This window comes from Hylobates moloch, unplaced genomic scaffold, assembly GCF_009828535.3.
Source record: "Hylobates moloch isolate HMO894 unplaced genomic scaffold, HMol_V3 SCAFFOLD_176, whole genome shotgun sequence".
Classification (NCBI taxonomy): domain Eukaryota; kingdom Metazoa; phylum Chordata; class Mammalia; order Primates; family Hylobatidae; genus Hylobates; species Hylobates moloch.
Genome location: NW_026652451.1, coordinates 10,647 through 35,908, shown reverse-complemented (window position 1 = coordinate 35,908; position 25,262 = coordinate 10,647). Strand labels below are relative to the sequence as shown.

Below are 25,262 nucleotides of genomic sequence, written 5' to 3'. Positions count from 1 at the left end.
CATCTGTCTCGGGCCACAGCTGACACTTTCTGAGTGCTTGCTGAGGGCTGCGCCAGGAACCAAGTGCAGGACTGCGCGGACCCCTCGCATGACCCACTGGGTGAGTATGATGTCCCCCATTCGACAGAAGACGGATGGGGCATCGAGAGGCTACACAGCCATCCTCGGCAAGAAGCACCTGGGCCCTGTACCTGTGTGGGTGGGGCCAACACCCTGAACAGATTTTGTCCCAGACTCAACCCAGGCAGGGTCCAGTGTGGAAGCTGGAGGCCCCTGGGAGCTGTGCGTGCCTCACTGGGTCTTGGCTGCTTCTCACCCAGCCCTGCCCCACCTCTTGGGAGCTGCTTGGAGGTCCTGGCTATGTCGTGTCACCTGTCACCTGGCCCCAGCAGGATGTGAGCCAGGCTGGCATCCGCAGGACAGTGTTGGCTGCCTGGGTGCCCCCACTCCCAGCGCCTGGGCCCTCATTTCCCTGCCGCCAGCCTTGGGGTCCACCCTGGCACCAGGCCTCGTGCAGAGCCCTCACATCCTTGCTCTCCTCCCTGCCCCGAAACCCATTCTACCGAGAAGAAACCAAGATTTAGAATGACCTTGCCCACAGCCACACAACTGTGGCAGCAGGTCCTGGTCCCATGGTGTGACTTGGAGGTGTCCAGACTCACAACTTACCTGTGAGCTGTCTGCCTGGGTGGCCCCCACTCACACAAACTGTCACCCCTGCCCCCTGTGCTACAGGGCCTGGGAGACCCCAGGCCTGAGTGGTATGAGCCTGTGTCCTCCTCTGCACAGCAGGAGTGATGGCGGCTCAGGAATGCGGTGAGGACCCACAACTCTAAGGTTGTAAAGGGCTCAGCACCGTCCAGGGATACAGCAAGCGCTCATAAATGCTGGCTGCGCCTACCCTGATGATGGCTGAGGCCCTGGAGTCCCAAAGCCAAGTGGCAGCTTCTCTGGCTTCCTCCCTCCTCCCAGAGGGCCTGGCGTCCCCTCCCTCTGCCCAGGCCAGGACGACTCCCAGAGGACAGGAGAGCCCAACAGTCCTATTTATTACCAGACACCGCAGAGCCCGTTGGAACTTCGGAGCATGGGGGAAGGAGCAGATCACAGATAGGCAAAGACTGGGGGAAAGAGCCTGGGACCCGGTGGGCTAGGGGAACAGGGGGCTGAGGCCCACACTCCTTCAGGGAAAGCCAGAGGCTGAGGCCACGGGAGCTGGGGCCGCTGTTGGCGCTCAAAGACTCCCGCTGCGCCGTTCTGGGGTCTGGGGTCCCAGCAGAGCTGAGCTGGGCAGGGTTTGGCGATGAGTTTCCCAGCCACTCTCTAGAAACCTGGTGGGAAAGTGCGCCCTTGGGGCTGGGCTGGCAGAGGATCCTGGTGGAGAACCCGGGGATGGATGGGCTCTGGGAACTGAGGCTTGGGGAGACCCTGGCCAGTCCTCGGGTGGGTCTCAGTTGCTCCATCCTCGGAACATCCGCATGCCCCGAGGGCTCCGCGGCCTTTCAGGAGGGGCGGTGGCGGCCCCGCGAAGGACACAGCCCGGCAGCCCCCGCTGCCCCGCGATTCCATCTCCGGCCGCTGAGCGGCCCGCGGGGTGGGGTCGGGGCTGGAAGCGGGGGCGTCCGGAGAGCCGGGCCGGGTGGAGGGTCCGGAGGGTGGGGCCCAGGTGGAAGCTGCTCTGTTGCTACGAGCGGCCCTAGCAACGCACCCATTCAGCGGAGACAAAGGCGCCGTCACTTGAGCGCAGAGGCGCCGCCGCTCTCTTGTTCCTGCAGCCGCGGCGCCCGCGGGTGGGGGCGGGGCAGGTGGGGGAGGGGCGCTGGCCCCGGGGGGCGCCTGTGCGGGCCTGTTGGGGGCGCTTCCACCCCATTCTGCAGAAAGGGAAGCTGAGACTCCCCGGGACCGAGATACCAGCCGGGGACGGGGACTGGTCGGGGCCTGGGATCCCGCGACCCGGGTTCACGTGGCCCTAAGTTTACACCCGCGTGGCTACTGCTGTGCCGGGAGTCCCCTATCCGCGCCAGTGGGGGCCTGGCTCTGGCTCTGTGCGGGCTCTGGCTAGCGGCTGCGCCTTTCTGTGCCTCAACTTCCTCATCTGCGCAATGGGTAGAGAAAGGCACCTCCACCTCCCCCTCTCTGAATCAGAATCAGTGGGTGCCTGGGCTGAGCACTGAGCCTGTCCCTGGGAGGGGCCTGGTGAGCAGGGCTCTTGCCTTCGCTGGAAACAGTCACCTGGGAGAGGCTGGGGCGTGTGGGTTTCAGATGGAAGGAGTGCCCCCTCAGGGAGGCGGCCAGCGGGCAGGGTCCCCATGGCTCCCCTGGGCCCGGCTGAGCTCCGCAGGCTTCAGTCCTCTCCCTGAGCTGGGCCTGGGGTGTCCTCACGAGCCTCCCACAGTACCGCCCCTGCCACTGCTCAGCCCCCGTCGTGTCCCCATCAGCTGTCCGGCTGGTGACCCGCAGCCTTGGAGGAAAGCACTTCTCCCTCAGTGGGTTTGGAAGGCTCTGGATCCTAGGGCATCAGGCCGGGGCCTTCAGAGGGTGAGGGGGGGTGCTGGGCTTAGGGGGCAGAAAGAGAGGGAGGACAGAGGAAGGCAGGCTGTGCTCCTTGGCAGCGCCCCCCTGGGCAGAGAGAGGGAGGCAGGCTGTGCTCCTTGGCAGCGCCCACTCAGAATAGGGTTCCACGACCTACTCTCTAACGAAACTCTCCCAAGGGGTACTGCCTGGTCCCCGCCAGGCCCCCAATGCTCCCAGGGGACCTGTGGAGTGAGGGGAGGGCCTCTGCAATTGCGGGAGGTTGGGTGTATTAATTTCAAATCACTTCCTTCCTGGTACAGGGGGGCTTAGCGGGTGTCCAGGCCCAAAAAGGAAAAAGGGGACCCCATGAGGTGGGGACTGTACCTGAAGCTTTGAACGCTGTCAGTTCCACAGCCTGAGGACAGAGGGGCTGTCACGGGGGTGGCCCCCACTCCTTCTGCTGCCCCTTGCCCTGGAGGCCCTTGGCTATAGCGGCCTCTGCCAGCTTTTGGCCAGCAGCTCCCCCTCCCTGGGCCCTTCAGCCCAGGAACAGAGAAACAGATCCCCGGGAAGCCCCCACCCCAGCCCTGCCCAGGCCCTGTGGCTTCCCGACCTTGCCTGCTGGCTTTGCCAGCCCCCTGGCAGAGCCCTGTGCGGCCCACCCTGTCCCAGCCTCACCTGTCTCTCCGGGTTTGCAATGCAGGAGAAGGCTGAGGGGGTTCTAGGGCCATAGGTCCCTAGTGAGGAAAATGCAAATTTTTGAGAGAGGAAGGCAGGAAGCCCTTTCTCTGCTCCCCCATCCTGGGAGTGGCGCCCTCAGGATCAAATACGCTGAGAATCCAAGGTTTACCTCACAGATTAGTAATGAGGCCCAGAGAGGGAAGGGAACTTGCCCAGGGGCACACAGGAGGTGGCTGGGAGCTAGGATTGGAACCCCTGGCGTGGCCTCGAAGTCATTCAACCCACACCCTGCCTCAGAGCCCCAACCCCATTTACTCACCGTCTCCGGGAGTCCCCCAAACCCTTCTGCATGGAGCCCCAGAGAAGGTCACCCTGGACAAGCCCCATGTGTGGGCCAGGCCCCAGGAGCCCGGGTTTCCTGGCAGTGGGGAATGAGTGACAGGACATTGCTCAAGCCGCAGGGCTGCAGTTTCCTGGGCCCTGGTTTCCTTTTTTCAGATGGGCTAAAAGGACCTGCTCTCGTCCTCCCGGCTCTGCCTGAGTGCTGGGGAAACTGAGGCGGAACTCCCACCTGGGTGTTGCGAGTACCTCTGAGAGCCACGTGTCTCTGGGGTGGAGCCAAGGCTATGGGGCTCCCTCGGGCTGCCTCCCAGGGACCTGGGGGCCTCAGGCTGGTCCCCCAGCTGGCCGGGCTGGCACGGGACTGAAAGGAGAGGATGTGGGGGCTGGGACCTGGCTCTGGGGGCCTCCCGCCCCCACCCACACTCCCAGTGCCCCGAGCACCTCGGCCACCTTCTTCTCGGCCATCCTCTGCAGGGCGCTCCGCACCTGGGGGAATGCTTGGAGGTCAAGCCAGGGACCCTCCCTACCCCCTTGGGCCCCCCTCCCTGCAGCCGGGACCCCCAGACTCACCTCCTCATTGCAGGCAGCATAAACCAGGAAGATGTACAGCCCCTGAGGACAGACCCAGCGAGTGCCTCAGCCCGGAGCCCCCTACCCCATCTCCCACAGCCTGGCCTTGCCTGGGGTCCCGGCGCCCCCCAGTGGCAGAGACACTCGCAGAGATACCCAGAGACAGGCTGATGGGCACGAAGTCGGCCCTGCCCTCGTGCCCGTCTGCGGAGGGGTAGCTGTGGCATTTAGCAGGCCAGAGGACCAGAAGGGGCTTTGCCCAGTGCAACCCCAGCCTTCAGCCTCTGCTCACCAGGCAGCCTTTCTGACTCCAGTCCTCTGTGCCCCACCCTGGGCCTGTCCCATCCTCACCGCCTCACCATGCTGTGCAGTGGGGTTGGGAGGGGCACACCTTCTTGAGGCTCCGAGGCCAAGTCAGGTCCTGGGACAACAGCCCTGTGAGTGCCTTCTCACTGTGCCTCTAGCTGAGTGGCCTTCACCTCCCTGAGCCTCTTTCTCTTCATCTGGAAAGGGGAGATGAAGCTGGGACTTGGCTTCTGAGGGGATGGGAGGTGCTGCCTGTGAGGGACTCACACAGTGGCTGGGGCAGAGCTGGCTCCCTCTCCCCACACCGTGGGACCAAGAGGGCCTCACCACCTTCCCTGCACCATCACATTTGGGCTCTCATTTGACCCCCACAGCAGGTCTGTGGCGGGGGTGGATTCATTCTCCCCATTTGATGGAGAGGGACCAGGAGCTGGGCGTGGGGGGCAGAGGAATGGGTCCTAAGCTCCAGTGTGGCCCAGCACTGAGGCTGTCCTGGGATCCCTCCTAAGGCAGTGTCACAGGCAGCTGCTTCTGTGCTGCGGCCCAGGCGGGAGGACACAGGTGGGGGCCTGGAATTCCTTGGGGCCTTCCAGCCTCCCAGGGCTGAAAGCTGGAGCCCAAGAGCCTGACTGGTCCCCCTGGTGCCCAGGCACCAACTGAGATGATACCACCACCCCCATTCTCCAAGACAGACACCAAAGCCTCCCAGGTCCCCAGGCCCAGCCTGATCTTTCTCTGTAGCCTCTGAACTGCCGTCTCCATCCCATTTCCTTCTACCCACTCCTCACCACCCAAAGGCATCTTTCCAAATGCCAACCCAAGAACACCAGCACCTGCCTGACGCCCTGCATGGCTCCCAACTACCCCTGGGACAAAATCTGAGCTCTTTTTTTTCTTTTTCTTTTTTCTTTTGAGACAGGGTTTTCACTCTTCTTGCCCAGGCTGGAGTGCAACGGCACAATTTCGGCTCACTGCAACCTCCACCTCCTGGGTTCAAGCGATTCTCCTGCCTCGGCCTCCCAAGTAGCTGGGACTACAGGCACGTGCCACCACACCCAGCTAATTTTTTTGTATTTAGTAGAGACGGGGTTTCACCATGTTGGTCAAGCTGGTCTCGAACTCCTGACCTCAGGTAATCCACCCGCCTCAACCTCCCAAAATACTGGGATTACAGGTGTGAGCCACCGCACCCAGCCAAGTCTGAGCTCCTTACAACAGCTTTGAGGACCCCTCTCTGTCTGCCCCCAACACTCCCTCCTGCCCCATTTCTCGCCAGCCTTACCCCTCATGTCTCCCCACCATTTGACCCCACCATGCCCCCCTCCCCTGGCTTAAAACATTCTTTTCCCCCTCTCCATAAACAGCCATCAGGTCTTGGCCGAGAGTGACCCTCTCCAGGTGGCCCATTCTGCCTCCGATGAGTTGTTCCTCTGTCCCCACACTGCCTTGATCAAGGTCCCTTGTCTCTCGGCCTCAGTCATGACACACTGTGGTTGTGTGGCTTTGATGTCTGTCTCTCCCTCAGGCTGAGAATGTCACAGAATTCTTTGGCCCTGGGCATCTCCATGCCCCCTAGCGTGCAGGCCAGCCCTGGCACGGGGAGGTGCTAGGGGAGTGCGTGTTCAACAACTGAACAAAACGAATGAGCTCACACTCGTGGGGCTCCTAGCACGTGCCAGGGATTGTGCGTAGCTTTGGCAAATGTTACGTCAGTCGAACTCCACGATGTTCCCATGAGGAGGGTGGGAATCTGATCCCCTTCAGTTAGATGTAGAAACAGAGGCCTGGTGCCACTTCTCCAGGCCTCACAACAAGGCTCTGTCTGCCAGGGCAAGTGGGAGCGACGGCTGGTTATAGAAGTGACGCTTTGCTCTCCCTCGACACAACCCGGTACAGGGGCCAGAAGGACACACCTTAGTCCCAGAGAGTGAATGAGGTTGGGCAGAGTCTCATCCCTGAGTCCCAGGCCTCCTCCCTGGTCACTTGGTCACCCTCCTAAGAGTGGGATGTACCTAGCTTATGCCCAAGAATGATGGAGAGTGAGAGAGGGACAGGGATGGAGGTGGAGTGTGAGGGGAAGACATGGAGAGACCTTGGTGGATACAGAGAGACAGGGAGAGACCAAAGGAGCGGTGAAGGGAAAGGCCGGGCCTGGGGAGAGGGACTGACTGAGAGAACAGGGCTCTGAGCCTAAGAGGGTCATGTGACTGTCAGCGGTGGGGCCCAGATCCCAATCCTGCCTTTTGAGCTCCTGCCTAAGGCAGCCTCTCCTTGCCTTCACCGGGTGACCGTCCCAAGGGTAACCTGAGGCTGCCTTAGGCAGAGACAAGAGAGTGTCATGCACAGGGAGATGGAGAGGCAGAGATAAAAAGACTGGTGTCAGAGGGCTGGGCGCGGTGGCTCATGCCTGTAATCCCAGCACTTTGGGAGGCCGAGGCGGGAGGATCACTTGAGGTTAGGAGTTCAAGACCAGCCTGGGCAACCTGGTGAGACCCCCGTCTCCACTAAAAATACGAAAATCATCCGGGCGTGGTGGCGGGTGCCTGTAATCCCAGCTACTCAGGAGGTTGAGGTAGGAGAATCGCTTGAACCCGGGAGTCAGAGGTTGCAGTGAGCCGAGATCGTGCCACTGCACTCCAGCCTGGGCGACGGAACGAGACTTCATCTCCGAAAAAAAAAAAACAAACCCAAAACAAACAAACAAATCGGTGTCAGAGAGACTGAGGAGAGAAGGGGAGAAACATGAAGACAGGCCCAGGAAGAGCCAGGTGGGGTCAGTGCCAGAAAAAACATCCACAGCCAGAGGGTGAGAAGGGCACAGAGAGAGGGGGACAGTGACAGAGGGGGAGCCTGAGAGACAGAACCAGAGAAGATTCAGAGACCAAGATTGGGACAGAGAGAGAGGAAAGAATGAGAACTGAAAGGAGGGATCTGAGACGGTGCGATGGTGGCATTGCCCCATGGCTGACGGTGGCATTGCCCCATGGCTGTGTCTCTGCCCACCTGAGGGGCATGGGTGAGGACGGAGAGCATCAGGGATCCAACCCCCCATGATGTGGAGAGGGGCACCTGGCAAAGAGCTGGAGGAATCGCCATGGCAACAAGATGCCACTGCCTGCCCCACCGTGTGACAGGTGGAGAAGCCTCACCAGGGGCCCAGCCAGACTGAACCCAGCCATGAAGCCCTGGGGGCGTGGGGCTTGGAAGAGGGCTCCCTGCCTCGTCCCCTCGATGAACACTTCGTTTCTTCATCGTGGCCATGGTCTGCCTGCTCTCCAAGAGCAGCTCCACAAATACAGGGGCTTTTTGCTGCCTCATTTGCTGCTGCGGCCTGGCACCTGGCACAGTGCCTGGCACACACTGGGCGAGCCATGAAAATCACATGGATGAATGAGTAACCGGGTCCAAGCATGCTCCCAGGGACCAGCCAGTGCTCATCTGCGGTCATAGCTGGATGCCCTGTGGCTGAGAACACAGACTCTGGAGTGATGCCCCCGCTGCTGCTGCCTCCTGAGGGGCCTTGGGCAAGTGACCTGATGAGGTCTCAGTTTCCCCACTGACAAGGCTTGTTGGGAGATAAAAATAGGAGCCTGGCCTGGGGCGCAGAGGGAGCACCCAGGCACTGTGAGTGGCTGTTACCACTTTGGCTCTCCTTCTTCAAGGAAAAGATGGAGGGTCCCCAGCTTGGAGGGCTCATGGACCCTGGGTGGAGTTTGCACCTGACTTCCTGAGCCTGGTGCAGTCCAGCCTGGGCCCTCGCTCATCCACGTTTTGGCCCTGAGAGGGACCCGGGCTGGGCAGGCAGGGAGCAGGAAGTGCAGGTGACAGGGAGATGTGCCTGGGGGGATGGTCCAGGGAGGTTGAGGGAAAGGGAGGGGCCAGGAAGGGTCTCGGTGGGCCTCCCTGACTCCCAGCACCCAGCCCCCTGGTTGTCACTTCTGTTAATGTTCTGGTCCCCCACAGACCTGCCAATCCCCTGAGAGGGACCTAGTTGGCCTCCTCCCTGTGGTTCCAGGACACAGGCCCCGAGAGAGCCGGAAAGCCCGGGCCCTTTCCTGTGGCCTCATGAACTGGCCTCCTCCCAAACCCTCCTCTAAACGGCTATCCCAGCAGGCCGCAGACCCCAAGCGGGAGGTGACTGATGCCCTGCGTTCCCTCCCCAGCTTCCTGGCAAGAACTAAGTAGCTCTGGCACCAGCCAAGGGGCTGGAATTTCTGCCGGACCCTGAGTGTCCAAGCACGGTGAGCCTTAACACCCTCTTTCTGGCCCTCAGCCTCCTCAGCTGGCAGAGGGGCCCCGTGAGCCTCCTGCACGAACCGCTGGTTGATTGGAGGTTGCCTGTTCCCACTCCCACCCTCAAAACCCTTTCTTAGATAGGATGTCCCAGTTGCTGTTGAATGTCTCCCATGATGGAGAGCTCACCCCCCCAGGCCCTGACACCCCAGTCATCCCCTGTGAGCTTTCATGCACGTCAGGGCTTAGTCCCAGAAGGTTGGGGCTGGAGGTACCTGGAAGGAGTTGAGGCCCACGGCAGCGTAGGCCCAGGCGGGGCGCAGGTGCACCAGGATACCCACCAGCCAGGTCGGGCCCAGGACGGGCAGCAGGACCAGCACGGGCTTCACCGTGGCCCTGTAGGAGGGCAGGCAGGGCTGACGGGGGTTGGGAGGCCTGGGGAGCTCCCTGCAGGGTTCCAGGGAGAGCAGCACCTGTAAGTGCCTGGAGCGGGGTGGGAGCTGAGGACTGGGACCATGGCTCAGCAGCACTTAGAGGGAGCCAGAACCTTTGACTGGACTTTGTTGCCCCCCACCCTCAGAGACAGAGGTGGCATGAAGCAGGGTAGGGGCACTTGGGAGATGGGGCCCCGACCCGCAGCCTGGCTGGAAGGAATGGGGTGGTAGCCGTCCAGAGCGGGAGCTGAGGCCTGAGCAGTGGGACCAGCAGGGATGGGGTCAGAAGGACTCCCTTCTCCCTCTCCAAGGGCCCTGGGGTTCCCTGGCTTTTCAGGGACCCCCCCCGAGCTTGGGCTGCCTTGTGCTTGGTGGAGGATGGGTGGGGAAGGGGAAAGCCAGCAAGGAGGCAGGGCTGGGAAGGAAGGCCAGCGGGGTCCCCCTCTCTCGCAGAGTGTGACCCCAGAGGGTGATGGGGGTCTTTAGCAGGAACAGGGACCCCGGTCCTTACCCTGAACCTGAACTTCTGGGGCTAACCCTGATTTGAGGGTCTCCCCTACTTTGTCTCCTACAGGCTATCAGTACCTTCTGCAGACAGTGCACCCCTCGAACAGTGGCCGGTGTCCACAGCTCCCTCACACAGATCAGTGACCATCCCCACATGTGACACGCATGGGTGCATGTTGACATGCCCGAGCATGTGTGACACATATGCAGGGGCACGTGTGTACCCACATACTCAATAGAGACTTGGGCACGGCCACACGGCCACGCTCCGGACACAGACTCGCACGTGCTCTCGCCCAGTGAGCCTCACGCCTGGCGCCGCCTGACTCTGCACTCCCTGCTTCCTCCTGGCCCCCCGTTCTGGGGCCTCACCATATCTGGGTCCAGATCTGCTGCTGCAGGCAGGGCTGTGGGCTCAACATGCGGGCACGGCGACGGGCACTGGACACGGTGATCATCACCACACGGGCCAGGATGCAGGTGTTGGCCTGGAGACCTGGGGTCAGTGGGCGAGAGGACTTCCCCGTCCCCAACACGCCCCTCCCCTGCAGGACCCCAGCTCACAGTCAGCACGAAGAGCGCAGGCCCCACGAAGGCCCAGATGGCATACGTGTGCACATTGAGCCAGCAATGTCCGGGGGCCACGTAGTCATGGGGGAGCATGGCCAGGGTGACCGCCACAATGCCCACAGGCATGCCTAGGGTAGAGGGAGAAGGGGGCCTCAAGGCCGGGTCACCTGCTTTTTGCTCTCCAGGACCCAGGACCCGCCCCCCAAGACGCAGCTGTCCCCTACTGGAGGTTGTACTGGGGGCACTGGAGAGGTCCAGGGAGCAGGGCTGGGGGCCCTGATACTGTTAGGGTGGCATTAGAGCCACAGTAGTTTGGGAGTGGGGAGAGCTGAGGCTGCTTTGGAGGCTACAGCTGAGTGTTTCCCGAGATGGAGGCTGGGCAACTGGCTGGCTACAGATTTGGGGAGATAGCACTGCGGATGGAGAGGGGAGGCTGTGAAGTGGAGAAGGATTATGAGGAATGAGGATGGGTAAATTGGAGGTTAATAGAACTGAGGAAATTGAGGTCATGTCAGAGATGGGGCTGGCTGGGTGGTGCTGGGTGCTGGGTGATGCTAAATGCCGGATGCTGAGTGGTGCTGGGTGCGGAGTGCTGGGCGTGGGGCCACGTTAGATGGCAGGGTCGGCCGTGCAAGGTACAGCTGAGGAGAAGAGAGTGCGGGCGCAGAGCAGGCCTCACCCCAGCCTGTGGCGTGGTAGAGCCACATGCCTGGGCCCGGGTGCATGCTCACAGCTACCACCTTCCTCCACAGCAGCAGCCCCTCCACCAGCATCCAGGAGAACGCCACCAGAAAGAGGAAGCGCATTGCGGCTGTGACAGCCACACATGCCACCTGTGGGAGGGTGGGGATCCTCAACCAGGTCCGAGGTCAGACGCAGGTGTAGGCCGGCCCCACGGCCCCATGCCCAGCCCAGCCTTGCCAACCCAAAGAAGTGTCAGTGGGTGAGGCCTCTGGGCAGCAGCCTGGGCCCTGCTCCACCATTCGGGGCCTTTCCTCCCGGGGCCCTTCTCCTCCCCGGGCCCTGCTCCTCCCCAGGGAAGTGGGGCCACGTGAAAATGGTGGGGGGCAGGGGGTCACCCTAGAAAAGCCCACAGGCACTTTCCCAGGCTTCCCCGGGCTTCCAGCGCACCCACTGGCTGCCCACCTCATTGGCCTTGGCCCACTCGCTGGTCATGAGGAAGCCCTCGGCAGAGGCCAGGGAGAAGGTGAGGTTCTTGTGGACTGTGGTTTGCTCTGACTTGGGGACCCTGGAGAGGACAGAGGAGTCAGTTAACAAGAACACCACTGCCGGTCCCCACACCCCACAGCGCTCTGTCCTGCCCGATCCCCTGTGCCTGGGCAGATGGGGGGAAAGAGAGCAGCTCCACAGGGGACCCAGCACATCCTAAGGAGAGGCTCAGACCGAGGTTCTGCTGGGACCAAGGATGGACACCCGACCGATGGGGACATGGAGGCCTGAGTGAGGTGGGGAGGGCCCAGGCCGCCAGGCTACAGTGGTGAACTCTCCTCACCCGGCCACCAGGAAGAGCAAGAAGGTGGTGGTGAGGGCGCAGAAGGACACGCCACAGCCCACAAATGAGAGAGTCCTCAGCAGCGACTCCTCCTCAGGGCCTCTCTGTGTGGAGGGACAGAGAAACCCCCCTGGCACCACCCAGACCCGACCCAGACCAGACCTCGCCCCGCCTGGTGACTCTAAGGCCCCCCACGCCGCATTCGCCTCTGCAGTGCAGCAGCAGCCAGCAGGACCCAGGCCTGCACACAGTAAGCATTTAATAAGCAGGCGTGAGCATGTCCTACTCTCCTGCTGGCTCTCCCTAGACTGACCCCAACTGGCCCAGATTCCACCGACTGGACAGCTACTAAGAGCGCTGACCGACATGCCCACGGGGAGGGATCCCGGGGACCATGGAGTATCATCAGAATGGGGCTGCGGATGGATTGTTCATGATGTGGAAAAGTGTCCACGCTCTGACTTTTTTTTTGCTTTGAGACAGTCTCACTCTGTCACCCAGGTTGGAGTGCAAGTGGCGACATCTCAGCTCACAGCTCACTGCAACCTGCGCCTCCTGGGTTCAAGTGATTCGTGTGCCTCAGCCTCCCGAGTAGCTGGAACCACAGGCACGGGCCACCATGCCCGGCTAATTTTTGTATTTTTAGTAGAGATGGGGTTTCACTATGTTGGCCAGGCTAGTCTCCAGCTCCTGACCTCAGATGATCCGCCTGCCTTGGCCTCCCAAAGTGGTTGGATTACAGGTGGGAGCCACTGTGCCTGGCCTGACTTTACAGGAAAAATGCATTTGGTAACATGTTTTTGCAGTGTGCCCCTCAACACGCCAGGTGACCCCTGGGGTCAAAACTCTTAGCGTTTTCCCCCAACAATTTTTTTTACAATTTATTATTTACTCATTTATTTTTAGACAGGGTTTTGCTCTATCACCCAGGCTGAAGTGCAGTGGTGTGATCTTGGCTCACCACAGCCTCAACTTCCTGGGCTCAAGCAATCCTCCTGCCTCAGCCTCCTGAGTAGTTGGGACTATACGCGCAAGCCACCACACCTGGCTAATTTTTGCATTTTTTGTAGAGACGGGGTTTCGCCATGCTGCTCAGGCTGGTCTTGAACTCCTGGGCTCAAGCGATCGGCCGCCCAAAGTGATGGGACAACAGGCATGAACTACTGAGCCCAGCCCCGTCCGCAACAATCTATGAAAGCTGGCATCCCTCAGAGGCTTCTTGTTGCTACCTATTGGCTCTTCTCTTCACCTCCAGGTAAGAACCCCCCTCCTGACACCCCCCTCCCACCGTGCACTCACCTGTACTTCATAGATTTGCAGCAGGATGGCAAAGCTGGTGCTGTGGTTGCAGAAGCAGGCGGTGGAGTCCGCGTACAGGGCAGCCACTGAGCACCCCGTGGTGGCCCAGGCACCCCCTGTATATGGGCTTGGGGGATGGGGAGGGAACAGGGGGCTCTTGAGATAAGGTGGACAAGGGGGTGAGGGGCTAGGAGCAAGCAGGGGAAAGGCTGTCCCCAAGCCTGGGGCCCGTCACTGCCCTGCCTCTAACCAGCTACGTGACCTTGGCGAGTCACCGCCCCTTCCTGGGTCTCAGTTTTTCACCTATAAAATGTGCTTGACCTTCTTAGGATGGTAGGAGGGCAGGGCTGATCCCAGTGATTGCCATTTATCAACTTAATGAATTACTGAGCCACTGGGACCAAGGTTCCCTACCTCAGCTAAAGATCCAGGGCAGGGAGCCAGGATAATCCCTGGAGCCTGCTCTGCTCCTTCAAGAGTCCAAGGGCCCTGACCTCAGATAGATCAAGTTCAACGCCGTTTGACGGATGAGTCTCTTCCTAGGCACCTCACAGAGTGAGTGCTTCCTCCTTCACATACTCCTATGACAGGGAGCTCACTACCCCCTGGGTAACACATCCTCCTCCCGCAGCTTGTCCTAGAGCTGGGAGGAGTCTGGAGTCACCCCGAGAGGCAGATGGTGAACAGAGGTCAAAACTATGTGTAAATCTTGCCTCATCCCCAAGCACAGTGGACATATTTAAAAAAAAAAAATCATCTTAAAGGCTGGGTTCGGTGGCTCACACCTGTAATCCTAGCACTTTGGGAGGCTGAGGTGGGTGGATCACCCGAGGTCAGGAGTTCGAGACCAGCTTGGCCATCATGGCAAAACCCTGTCTCTACTAAAAATACAAAAATTAGTTGGGCGTGATGGCGGGCGCCTGTAATCCCAGCTACTCGGGAGGCTGAGGCAGGAGAATCGCTTGAACCTGGGAGATGGAGGTTGTATTGAGCCGAGATTGCGCTACTGCATTCCAGCCTAGGCGACAGAGCAAAACTCCATCTCAAAAAAAAAAACAAAAAAACAAAAACCTGGAAATAGAAACTCACCTGATACTGTAGTTCCAGAAAGCACAGACAGGCTCCACCAGCTTATGACGGAAGGTCTGGAGGCAGGAGACAGGGACAGGGCAGGTGCATGAGCGTGGATTGAGGGGCACGGGGCAGGTGTGAGTGTGGATGGGAAAGGAGAGAGACCAGGAGGATGGAGGGACGCCGAGGACTCTGCATTTTAGGGTCCAGGGGGTTGCCCACCATGTGTCGTGGATGAAGGGGCAGAGGGGAGGCAGAGGGAGGAGAGTGCAGGCTCTCATTCCAGCATGGTGTGGAAGGTGGAAAAACTGGGAATGAGCTAAGCCTCCATCACCGGGGAGCAGTTAAGCAACTGCGCCTCTCCTCTCCTTGGGACACTGTCTCTGGTAAGATGAACACACAGGCCTCTGGCTACTGATGTGGTAAGATCTCCGTGATACTTTGTTCAGTAAAGGAAGAATTCACAATATTGGGCATGATATAAGCCCAATTTATGTGAAAAATTAAGGTCTGCATACTTGTGAAAACACACACGCACGTACACACACAGCACGTGTGGGAGCAAACACGCAGTGAACCTAACAGTGGTTAGGTCTGGGTTTGAATGTGTTATGATGAATGTGTTAGTTCTTTTGTAATTAAACAATGACAAAAATATAGATTTTATAACATGTCATTAAGCAGTGAAGACACATCAGGTGGCCAGCGGTACGAGCCCAGTCTAGGTAGGGAAGGTAGCCTGAGCATGGGACTTGGGCCATCTGTCCTGACTGGGGAGGGTGATGGTGATGACACCTCCCTTTGTGTCTTGCCAAGCACTTTCATGTCCTTTATTGTAGCTGATCTTCATAGCAACCTAAGAGACAGCTATAAATTCATGCAATTTCAGATGAGGAAACTGAGGCTCAGAGAGGAGGGTTAACCTGCTCAAGATTACGCAGCGCCATGCTTTGCATGGCTCCGCTGAAAGAGCAAGGGCTTTCATTTTGCAAAAGGAAAGAAATATATATATAGTGTTATGTGCCCAGAAAACAGCTTAAGTAAAATGCACCAAAATGTTCATACCGGTTATCTCTGAGTAATACAATTTTGTCTTTATCCTTTTCTATATTTTCTGAATGTGTCACAATGAGTAACACATCACTTTTATTTATTTTTATTTTAACGTATTTTAAATTATTAATATATAAATATAATCTCAAAAATTCATCCTTTAGAATATTAAACAAGGCTGGGCATGGTGGCTCACTTTGGGAGGCTGAGGCAGGAGGATCACTTGGGCCCAGGAGTTTGAGGCCAGCCTGGACAACAAAGTGAGACCAGCCTGGACAACCTCCGCCTCCTGGGTTCGAGCGGTTCTCCTGTCTCAGCCTCCCCAGTAGCTGGGACTACAGGTGTGCACCACCATGCCTGGCTAACTTTTATGTATTTTTAGTAGAGATGGGGTTTCACCATGTTGGCCAGGCTGGTTTCAAACTCCTGACCTCAAGTGATCCGCCCGCCTCGGCCTCCCAAAGTGCTAGGATTACAGGCATGAGCCACTGTGCCCAGACCTAAAAAACTTTTAAAGTAGTCCCCTACTGATGGACATCTAGGTTATTTTTATTTGTATGAAGCACATTCATATGGGAAGGCCTCTGTACACACACTGCAGTGAGTGAATGAATGAATTCACTGCACATGCTGCAGTGAATGACTCCATGGGAACTAACAGGTTTTCAAGTTATGCAGACATAGAATGAAATCCCAGCTCTGCCACTTACAAGCTGGGGCCAATCACATCAGCCTTCCCAAGCTTTGGATGAAATGCGAAGTTGGAGGATTAAATGAATGCTGCGTATCTGTGGCACCTGCCATAAGGTGACCCTGCAGTCAATCGCTTCCCTTCCCATTCCCTTGAGGACAATGGAGGTGGCTTGCAGGTGCATTTTGTGTGCATTATTAGGCCTTGGTTGTCCAATGAATAAATACTGGGGGTTGGGGGAACTGAACCAGGACACGTGCACCAGGACAGCTGCTTCCCAGAAGTGCCACCCAGTACCTGGGCCTGGTGCTGCAGATGAAAGGTCACAGCCATGTTGACCTCTCCAGTGACGGCCCACACTTCAGAGGAGATGATGGCTGACCCCAAGTGGGTGCTTAGGAACCTGTGGGAAGGATGGGAGCTTTCAAGGGTGGCTGTGGAGGAGGGATGGTGCCTGGCTGGGGCACGTCACCCAGGCCCCTACGGTGGAGGTGGCAGCCTCTGTGTCCAAAGAGATATCAGGAATTGTGGCACCGGTTCAGTCTTGCCTTAGGGACTTGCTGGTAACTTGGGTAAATCCCAGCACAGAAGCCAAAACCCCGGACAGGAGTTGAGCCATGTTCACCTCCGGCAGGTGCAGAAGTGTGTGTTGGGCAGGGGTGGGAAAGGGTGGGCCCTGGGCTGCTAAGGACACATGCGCCCACCAGAAGGTGGGCTCTGGCCTTCCCTGGGGAGGGGACACAGGCCCTCACAGCCCTCCAGGTGGCGCCTATTCACCTCTGCACCCTGTTTGCCTTCTCTGAGCTGTCAGGGGCCTGGGGCTCTAGGTCCGGTCCCTCTAGGGTGTGCTGGAAGACTCTGGAGGTGAACCAGCTGTGGATCACGGTGACTCTAGAGAGGCCTGGCTGAGAGGAAGGGGCACCAAGGCACCACCCGGTGGCTGGACAAGCACCACCAGTTGGCCCCGAGGATGATGCCCTCCCCACTCTACGGATAGGGAAACTGAGGCTCAGAGAGGTTAAATGACTTCCCTAAGATCACACAGCTAAGAAGTGGAAGAGCCAAAATTCCAAGCAGCCACAGTCCATGTGCTTAACCTCACAACTCCAAGGCCCTTTGCCCCTTGCCCTAATCCCCCACCCCTGCATGGCATCAAGCGTAGGGGGTCTTCCTCCACCACTCACTCCCGAGGGAAGATGTGTGTCGTTCTGTGGAGGAGAGTAAGTGAACACCACTATGTGGTGGGTGCTTTTAACCTCATAAGCCACAAGGCGAGTAGTAATGTGCCCATTTTACAGACGAGGAAACTGAGGATCTGAAAGATGAGTAGCACAGCTGGCAACGGTTAGAGCTGAGGTTTGACCCAGAACACAACAGGGCTCTGGACACCCCCTCATCCTCACCCACCTTTCCCGAGGAGTCGCCTCACTTCACTCGCAGGAATGTGGATATGGCCGGGCCCCTGTGGACGCCCACCAGGCATTGTGAATAAGCAGCCCCTGGTGCTGGCCTCCCTCAAGCGTAAGCTCTGCACTTCCAGGCCTGGGGGTAAACGGGGCTGGGTTGCTGGACCTTGGAGTGAGGTCTTTCTGCTGAGCAGGCCCAGCTAGCAGGGTCTGGATTCCTCTCTTCCTGCCATAGGCCTAGGAGGCCACCATTCCTGCTCAGAGAGGTTCAGCAACTTGCCCAAGGCAAATCTGACTTTTCCAATTCCAGGGAAAGGGGGTCACTGAGAAGGGGGGGCGGTCACCACGAGGCAGGACCTGAATATTGATGAGTCACCAGAAACTGGTGGGTACCCGAAGGGCACGTGTTTGTACCTGAAGCTTCACCACAGGTGCACCCCCATTCAGGCTACAAACATTCACAGAGTGTGTACTTGGGCTTGGCCCCGGGATGCAGAGACGGGCTCAGAAACAGCCTTACCACTCAAGGAGTGTCCCGTGGAGGGAGATAATTCCATTATGTAATTACCAGAAATGCAATGAAAGACATGTTCAAGGTTCTGGGCTAACAGAGGCGGGAGGAACTGTCTCTCAGAGGAGGAGAGCGCTAACACAGGAAGGCTTCCTAGAAGGAGTGATGCCCACACAGGGTTCTGAAGGATGTATAGGTGTTTGCTAGGAGATTAAGGGAGAGAGGGCATTCTGGATGCAGGGCACAGCATGGGCAAATGCAGGAAACAGAATAGAGTGTCTGTGGAAGTGCAGACAGCTCCCAGTCACCAGGGCTGAGGAGGGAGGTCTGAGTCCAGCCGTGCGGGCGAGTGGGTGCAGGCTCACCAGCATGGCGGTGCTGGATGTGCATTCGGGGCCGCTCTGAGGTCGTTGTGGTGCTCAGCAGGGGTGCCAGGCGCTGCACACTCGCCACCAGGGCCATAGGCCCACCGACCACCTGGGAGGATGCTGCGTCTCAGCTCCCTGTCTCACTCTGCACCCCACTGCCGCCTGTCCTGAGTGCTGGGATGAATGCTCCATGATCTGGGAGGTGGTCCTGCCCTCTCCAGACCCTCCATGGCTCTTTAAGGACTCCAGGATCAAGTCCTGGGTCCTCAGGTTGACATTTGAAGCCCTGCCTGCCCCAGCCTCCTTCGACCTATCCAATTCTGTCTCCCAAGCCACCCCATCCTCCTGTTTGCCAACCAGGGCACACTCCGAAGGCTGGGCCATGCCTACCCCTTTGCTGTGGCTCAGTGCTAGACCCGTAATGGGTGCTCAACACTGAGATTCCAGAAGGAAAGCCATGGGTGAGGGGTGGTGAGAGCAGGGGAGGGAGGAGAGGAACCTGCATTCACGGGGCACCTACTCTGTGCTGAGCAAGTCACACTGTTCATCCCTAACGCCTCTCCATTGCCTTAGCAAGGCTGGTGTGATCATCCCCATTCCCCAGGGAAGAAAACTGAGCTTCAGTCTGGCTTTCCCCGGTCTACCGCAGTGCCTCGGATCCCTAATCAACTATGGGCTTGCACACTTCCCAGGATGGGGAGCTCACTACCCATGGTGAATCATTCCATAGAACCAGCCTCCTGTGTTATGCCGTCTTCCCCCACCCCCATGTCCTAGTCCCAGTTCTGTCCTCTGAGGCCCACAGGGGGACCAAGTTTGCTCCTTCAACCCCAGATAATTTGCAGGCGCTGTTCATGATTCTTGTTCCCTCCCTGCTCTAGGCTCATCACTCCCAGGCCGACAGCCACTTCCGCCAGGACAAGGTTTCCAACAGCCTCTCCATCTGGATAGCACCTCTCATGTTGTCCAGAGTGTCTGGGCTGTTTAGTCAGACAAGGTGGACTGTCCACTTTGCGTAGATCCCCCACTTAAGGTGGTCAGCAGGTTCTTGGAGGTGGGGGAGGCTCTTACTGACTGGTGGCTCTTAATCACTTCATTTAACTACAGAAGCTATTGTTAAAGTGCAATTTTTTTTTTTTTTTTTTGAGACAGAGTCTCACTCTGTCACCCAGGCTGGAGTGCAGTGGTGTCATCTCGGCTCACTGCAACTTCCGCCCCCTGGGTTTGAGCGATTCTCCTGCCTCAGCCTCTCAAGTAGCTGGGATTACAGACGCCCGCTACCAGGCCTGGCTAATTTTGTATTTTCAGTAGAGATAGGGTTTCACCATGTTGGCCAAGCTTGTCTCGAACTCCTGACTTCAAGTGATCCACCCGCCTCGACCTCCCAAAGTGCTGGGATTACAGGCGTGAGCCACCGTGTCCAGCCTCAAGTGCAATTGTTTGTGGAAGTTCAACTTATCAAACAGACAAAAGAGAAGCTTCTCTGGATAGACACAGAGATGGAGCCCAGAGCCAGGTGCTGACTCCCCCACAGCTACACAACCAGCTGGTGGCTAGGCTGGAACCACAGCCCAGGCCTCTGCCCCACCCAACCCTGCCAGCCTCACCTCATGGATGGACAGCCATGTGTCAGCCACCTGCTCCTCCAGGACCAGGCTGGCCACAGATACAACGCCTTGGCTCAGCTGCTCCCAGGGGCCTGTCAACAACAGCTCTGGGTCCCCAGCCCCGAGGGCCACCACCCTCTTCAGGAAGCGCACAACAGCCAGCAGTGCGGCCGGCCCCAGCAGAGCCATTTCCATCGCCAGGACATGCTCCAGAAGGCCCAGGAAGCTGGAGGCCTCCGCTGGGGACAGGGCTGCATGGGCTTCAGAGAGGGGGTCCGGGAGGAGCTGTGGGCAGAGGAGCCACTGACTCCGGGTCTGGTTGTTATGAGGGGATCCCCCCAAGGGCCACGCTTGGGCTTTGCCAGGGTCTTCTTGGTGGGCACCCATTAAACTTGTCACAAGCCCCCAACTCTCAGGGGCTACAGAATAGAGAGCCTGAATGGCCTTAATTCCTGCAGACATACCAGGTGGGTGTCCCTTTACCCGGGAGGAAACCGAGGTGTAGTGAGGTGACCCATGGAGCCCCCAGGCTCTCCAGCCCGAGAGAGAGCTCACCACAATGTCCTTGGCCAAGGCATTCACTCGGCTGATAACATCCTGGCCAGGCCATGACTGGGCATCCTGCAGCCGCCGATAGGTCTCTGCAAAGGAGTGGATGCCAGGCTGGGCCCCGGGCAATACCCCTGCCCAGAGGTACCAGCCTGTTCAGTGACCTCCACCCAGCATGTGCTGCCCAGGGAAGGAAGAGCACCTTGATGGCTGTGTGTCCAGAGTCTTACACAGTGTTCTAGATGGGGAAACTGAGGCACAGCATGGCAAAAGAGCTTGCCCAAGGTCACACAATTTGGATTCACCCTCAGGTCCGCCTGGACCCACTGCTCTGTGGCCTAGACTCCATGGAGACCTTGAAGCTCTGAGATTATTCTGAATTCCCAGGCTTTGCCAACAGCTCACCCCCTCTCAGTCTACTCCGGTCCACACTGGCTTTCCCTTCAGCAGAGCCCAGGGGCACAGCCAGGGCGCACCTGTCCGGTAGCAGCAGAGGAAGGGCTGCGGCTCCAGGCAGAGCTCAGAGTCCTCACTGCGAGGTCCCGGGTTCCACGTAGGGCACTCCTCTGAGGGCACTGGCAGGGGCGGGGGAGCTGTCAGGGCTCCCTAGGTGTCCTGCGCACCCTGGAGAGCCAGGACGCACGGCCCCGGGGTTAGGTGGCAATGTGAAACCTGAGAGAGGGACACTGTGGCCAGCTCGGGGTGGGGGTAAGGGAGCCGGGGGACGAGCGCAGACCCCCAGGCTGCTGGGACCAGGTTTATGCTGGAGCTTGCAGGCACTGCGGCCTGGAGAGGGCGTGGCCCAGAGCTAGGCGTGGCTTGGTTGGCAAGGGGTGGGTCGAGTTCCAGGGTCGGAAGGGAAGGATTCGGGGCCATGGGGTGGGGCCGGGGCGGGGCGGGTCGTACTGGGGCAGAGAAGGCGCACCCACACCGTGGGCAGCAGCGAGGGTGCGACGTCCAGGGCGCCCGGGTCCCAGCGGAAGAGCAGGCCCTCTAGGGGCGGCGCGCAGGCCCGTGCCCGGTGCAGCTGAGCGGGGCTCAGCGCCCGCGCCCACAGGTGGAAGTCGGTGAGGTTGCCGCTGAAGGCGTCACGCGCCGAGAAGCCACCGCCCAGAGAGTCCTGATCCTGGCCCAGCACCAGGATGCCGCCGGACGGCACCGGGTGGCCGGCGCCCAGCCCCCGCGCCCCAGCGCGCCTCCTCCCGTCGGAGAACAGCGCCCAGCGCCCGCCCCGCTGCTCCCACGTGGCGCACACATGGTGCCAGCGGCCGTCGGCGCGGAAGGCTGCGAGGAAGGGCGCGTGGTGCCCACGCACCACCAGCGCAGCCCGCACGTCGCCCCCCGGCTCGGCAAAGGCGCGCAGCTGCAGCGCGTTGGGCAGCGCGGGCGCAGCAACGGAGAAGAGCGCTGCGGGGCCGGGCGAGGCACAGTCCCACTGCACGTGAGTACACGCGGTCAGCGCTGCCAGCTCAGGCAGAGGGCTCCGCAGCCGCGCCGCCCGGTCAGCCGTCCTCTCGCCGAACACCAGCACGGCGGTGGTGCGCGCACCTGCAGGGACACGTGGGCTACGACCTCAGTTTCCCCACCTGTGCACATGGTCCTGCCCTGCCCTTTGGCTCAGCGGCGGGATTCTTCCAGGCTTTGGGGTGCCCCCTACCTCGGGAAGGAAGAAATGGCGGCTAGCGTTCCCCTGCCCAAGAGTCAAGCCCCGGTGTCCAGTCCAGGGCGAGGGAACCTGGAGATGCAATGGGATCTTACTCCCAGCTCATTCTGCAAACATTGTCACTGTGGGCTCCTATCTCTGAAGGTCACCAGAGCCTCTGCCCCTTGCTCCCATTTCCCAGGGGCCCACACTCACGCCTCTGCGGCGGTCTCCGCAGAGGGGCCTCTCTTTGGCCCACCCAGACCGGATCGCGCAGCCGTGAAGCAAGAATCCCACCAGGGGGCTGCAGTGCCAAGTGGCCAAACTGCTGCTCGCAGGACTCTTGGGCCTGCCACCAGCTCAGTCGCTGTCCAGAGAACTTGCACACCCCACCTGCAGTCTCCACCACCTCGCCGGGGGCCACGGGGGCTAAAAACGATAAGAGAGACGGTGGGGGGTGCATTTTGTGGGCATCTGACTCTTCCAGGGCTGGGCGGAGCCAAGGACGCTGGGCTTGGAGTCATTCGGGCTGGGTGGGGCTGAACCCGGCCATGTCTATCGCCCGCTGAGTCCTGTCCTCTTGCAGAGCTCTTTTCGTCATCTGCACAATGGCAGGAATGAGATGGAAACCAGTGAAGCGTTCCTCGCAGGGCCTGGTATGGTGGGGGTGGAACTAAATGTTACTCTTCCCCTCCTTTGCATTCTAGGCCGGTGCACCCCTTGGATCACAGACTTGCTTAGCTGGGGGATGGGGACCCTCCCTGGGGGGATCCCTCATACCAACCTGGGGCCCAAGGGTTCCTTGATTCACCTGGGGAGTTGGAGGGGGTTCCAGAGAGACTCCTGATCTGGGAGAGAAGAAGACAAGTGGGGGCTGGGGCAACCCTCCCCGCACACTCGCAGTTATTGAATGCCTACTCTGGGGGTGGGTAGGAGGGGGCATTCAGTGGAAGCTGCAGACTCTGCAGTCAGACCTGGATTCAAATCCCACCATTCAGAGTGTGATCTCGGGAGGGCCCTTCGCTGCCCTGAGCCTTTTCCCTGTGTAAGGAGTAAACAGGCTGATGAGTAAGAGGGGTCGCCCTTAGTGACTGCTTTTATTCCATCTGTGCCAGGGCTTATCTTGGATAACCTTTGCAGTAATCTTATGAGGTAAGGATGGCCACTTGGAACCCTTGAAGCTGTGAGTCCCCTTGACCTCCTCCCAGCCACCGCCCTCCCAGAGGTGAAGGTACCAGGAGGCAGAGGAAACAGTAGCACCATGGTGCCATCCTGGATCCAACAGAGCAGGAGACAGACAGGAGGGGTCACAGGCAGGCCAACGTGGACTGAGGAAAAAAAAGTCACAGGAAAGCAGCTGGGCATCCTGCCTTGCTTCCCCCTTGGACTTCTGCAGGGTCCCTTTGCCCTTTGTTTGGCTCCCAGACCCCACTCAGCTGGGAACCAACCAGTGGGCTGGACGCCCAGGATGTCGTGGCCCACCTACTAGGGACGACATTTACTTGCACAAAAGATGGTCTCCAGGAGCCCCTTCAGGACCGAAGCAGGGAAACACTGTCGCCCTGGAGAGCTGGGAGAGGGGGAGGCAGCAGCAGTCGCTGGCCAGAGAGGGGCGAAACAGAGCTCAGGGTCGCTGCAGGGGGTGGGGGAAGGTCAGGGCCAGGTGGGCTTTGTGTTCCTTGGGATTCTCCGCCAAGGTTCTGCTTCGTCAGGCCTCTGCCGAGTTCCCTGGCCTCACCTGTCCACCGCTGCTCGGTGCAGCCACCTTTCCCCTGCTCCCCAAGGTGCGTCCATTTCTGAGTTTCCCTTCTCCAGACCTGTGACCATGCCATCCCTCCTGCCTGGACTGCCTCCCAGTCTCTCAGTAGTACCTCCTCCAGGTTCAGCTTGCGGTTCCCGCTGGTGGGTGTGCTACAGCCAGACGCTGTGCTCAGCGGGGATACCCTAACCCTGGGTGATCTGGGGTCACTCCCGTCAACCTGGGGGGCTCTGCAGGCAGGGAAGAGCCTCCTGGGTCTCTGCTCCAGCCCTGGCTTTACACAAATGTGCCTGAGAAAACACGGTGTCCTGACACCCGGCCTCCTGCCACCTGGTGACGGCATCTGAGCCATCACCAGTGATCATTCACCCCTTTTCCCTCTTCCAGACAGCACGAAAATCCAACACGCCCCTCACCCAAGGACTCGGAGGCTCCCGCGTTTTGGAGTCTGAAAAGCACTCCCTCGTTCACGTCTGCCTGGATTCGCGCCCTCAAGCCCCCTGGCGCCCACTTTTCTTGCTCTCCAAACACTCGTTGCGGCCCCAGAGGGAGATGCGAAGTTTGCCCGCCACTGCGCGTCCCTCCTTCGCGAGGCGCCAATGGGCCTGAGTCAGGGGCCTCCCCTTCACCCGCTGGTCCCTCCCCTGTTCCCAGCTCCAGTTCCTCACCCGCTATGCCAGGCCTGGCGCCTGTGGCTGTTCACCGTCTGCGAGGCATCTGCGGGGACTGAAGTCGGGGAGGCAGCGGCGGGCTCTGGCACATACCAGGAGACCCCGCCCCTCGGCCCAGGAGACCCCGCCCCTCGGTCACGCCCCTTTCCGCTCCCCACCCCGCCCTCTTGGGCCCCCCACCCTGTCCAGCCAGACAGATACCTGCCTCCAGGTGGGTGGGAGGAGACCTTCAGTCCCTCGCCCCGGGCCTGTTGTCACTACCTCCCCCAAACACACTGGTTAAAGTCACCCGATTAGAGGGGCCACCTGTGAGACTTGGATCCAAAGCAAACTAGTGGAAGCTGAAGGGTCTTTGGGCTTCCCAGACCCCTCGGAGGCCGGGATGGTCGGGGAGGAGGAAGCGCTCAGTGCCTGGCCTACTGCCTGCCCTGCACCGGCTCCCTAGAGGACGCTTCTCCCGTACCTTCCACCTGCTGCGAGGAAGGGCTGGGGGCAGGCGTACCCATTTGCCAGAGGAGAACTGAAAGCTCTCACCCTGGGTTAGGCCAGTGGCCAGAGGCAGAGCCGGGCCTTGAACCTGGCTTTCTGGATCTTCATCCAGGCCATTCTAAAGGTACTGCAGGGATGGCAGAGAGGGCCTGTCTGGGGGAAGGGAATAGGGGCAGAGCCAGGGCCAGGGCTGCAGAGGGAGGCTGAGGGGTTGGGGGGATGCAGAGGCAAAGATCTCCCATGGAAGTGTGGAGTAGGGACTGTGGGCATACCTTCCTGGCCTCAGTAGCAGGGATGCCTGGTTAGGAGGGAGGTTAGACTGAATGACCCTAGGGCCCAGGCTTTGGGGGCAGATAGATCCATCCAAGTTCATCCAAGTTCATGTTGACTCTGACCTAAGGCATGACACCTAACTTCTCCAAGCCAGTTTCCTCATCTGTAATGTGTGGATGATAAATAGTGCATAACTCATAGAGTTG

General features: G+C 59.4%; 1 protein-coding gene across 1 annotated transcript; it reads right to left on the bottom strand.

The window, feature by feature from the left end:
• Nucleotides 1-2,514: 2,514 nt before the first annotated feature.
• Nucleotides 2,515-23,658, bottom strand: LOC116464100 (adhesion G-protein coupled receptor D2). The gene is made up of 20 exons (XM_032147370.1): nucleotides 23,603-23,658; nucleotides 22,645-22,712; nucleotides 22,081-22,293; nucleotides 21,129-21,770; nucleotides 20,699-20,797; nucleotides 20,229-20,314; nucleotides 19,674-19,958; nucleotides 18,064-18,175; nucleotides 16,559-16,682; nucleotides 16,079-16,184; nucleotides 12,967-13,122; nucleotides 11,668-11,771; nucleotides 11,301-11,403; nucleotides 10,834-10,987; nucleotides 10,149-10,282; nucleotides 9,957-10,072; nucleotides 8,919-9,039; nucleotides 4,105-4,146; nucleotides 3,952-4,020; nucleotides 2,515-2,616 (listed from the first exon to the last, which is right to left on the bottom strand). The coding sequence occupies exons 1-20, from the start codon at nucleotides 23,656-23,658 to the stop codon at nucleotides 2,515-2,517; spliced, it is 2,892 nt and encodes a 963-aa protein (XP_032003261.1).
• Between the last annotated feature and the right edge of the window lie 1,604 nt (nucleotides 23,659-25,262).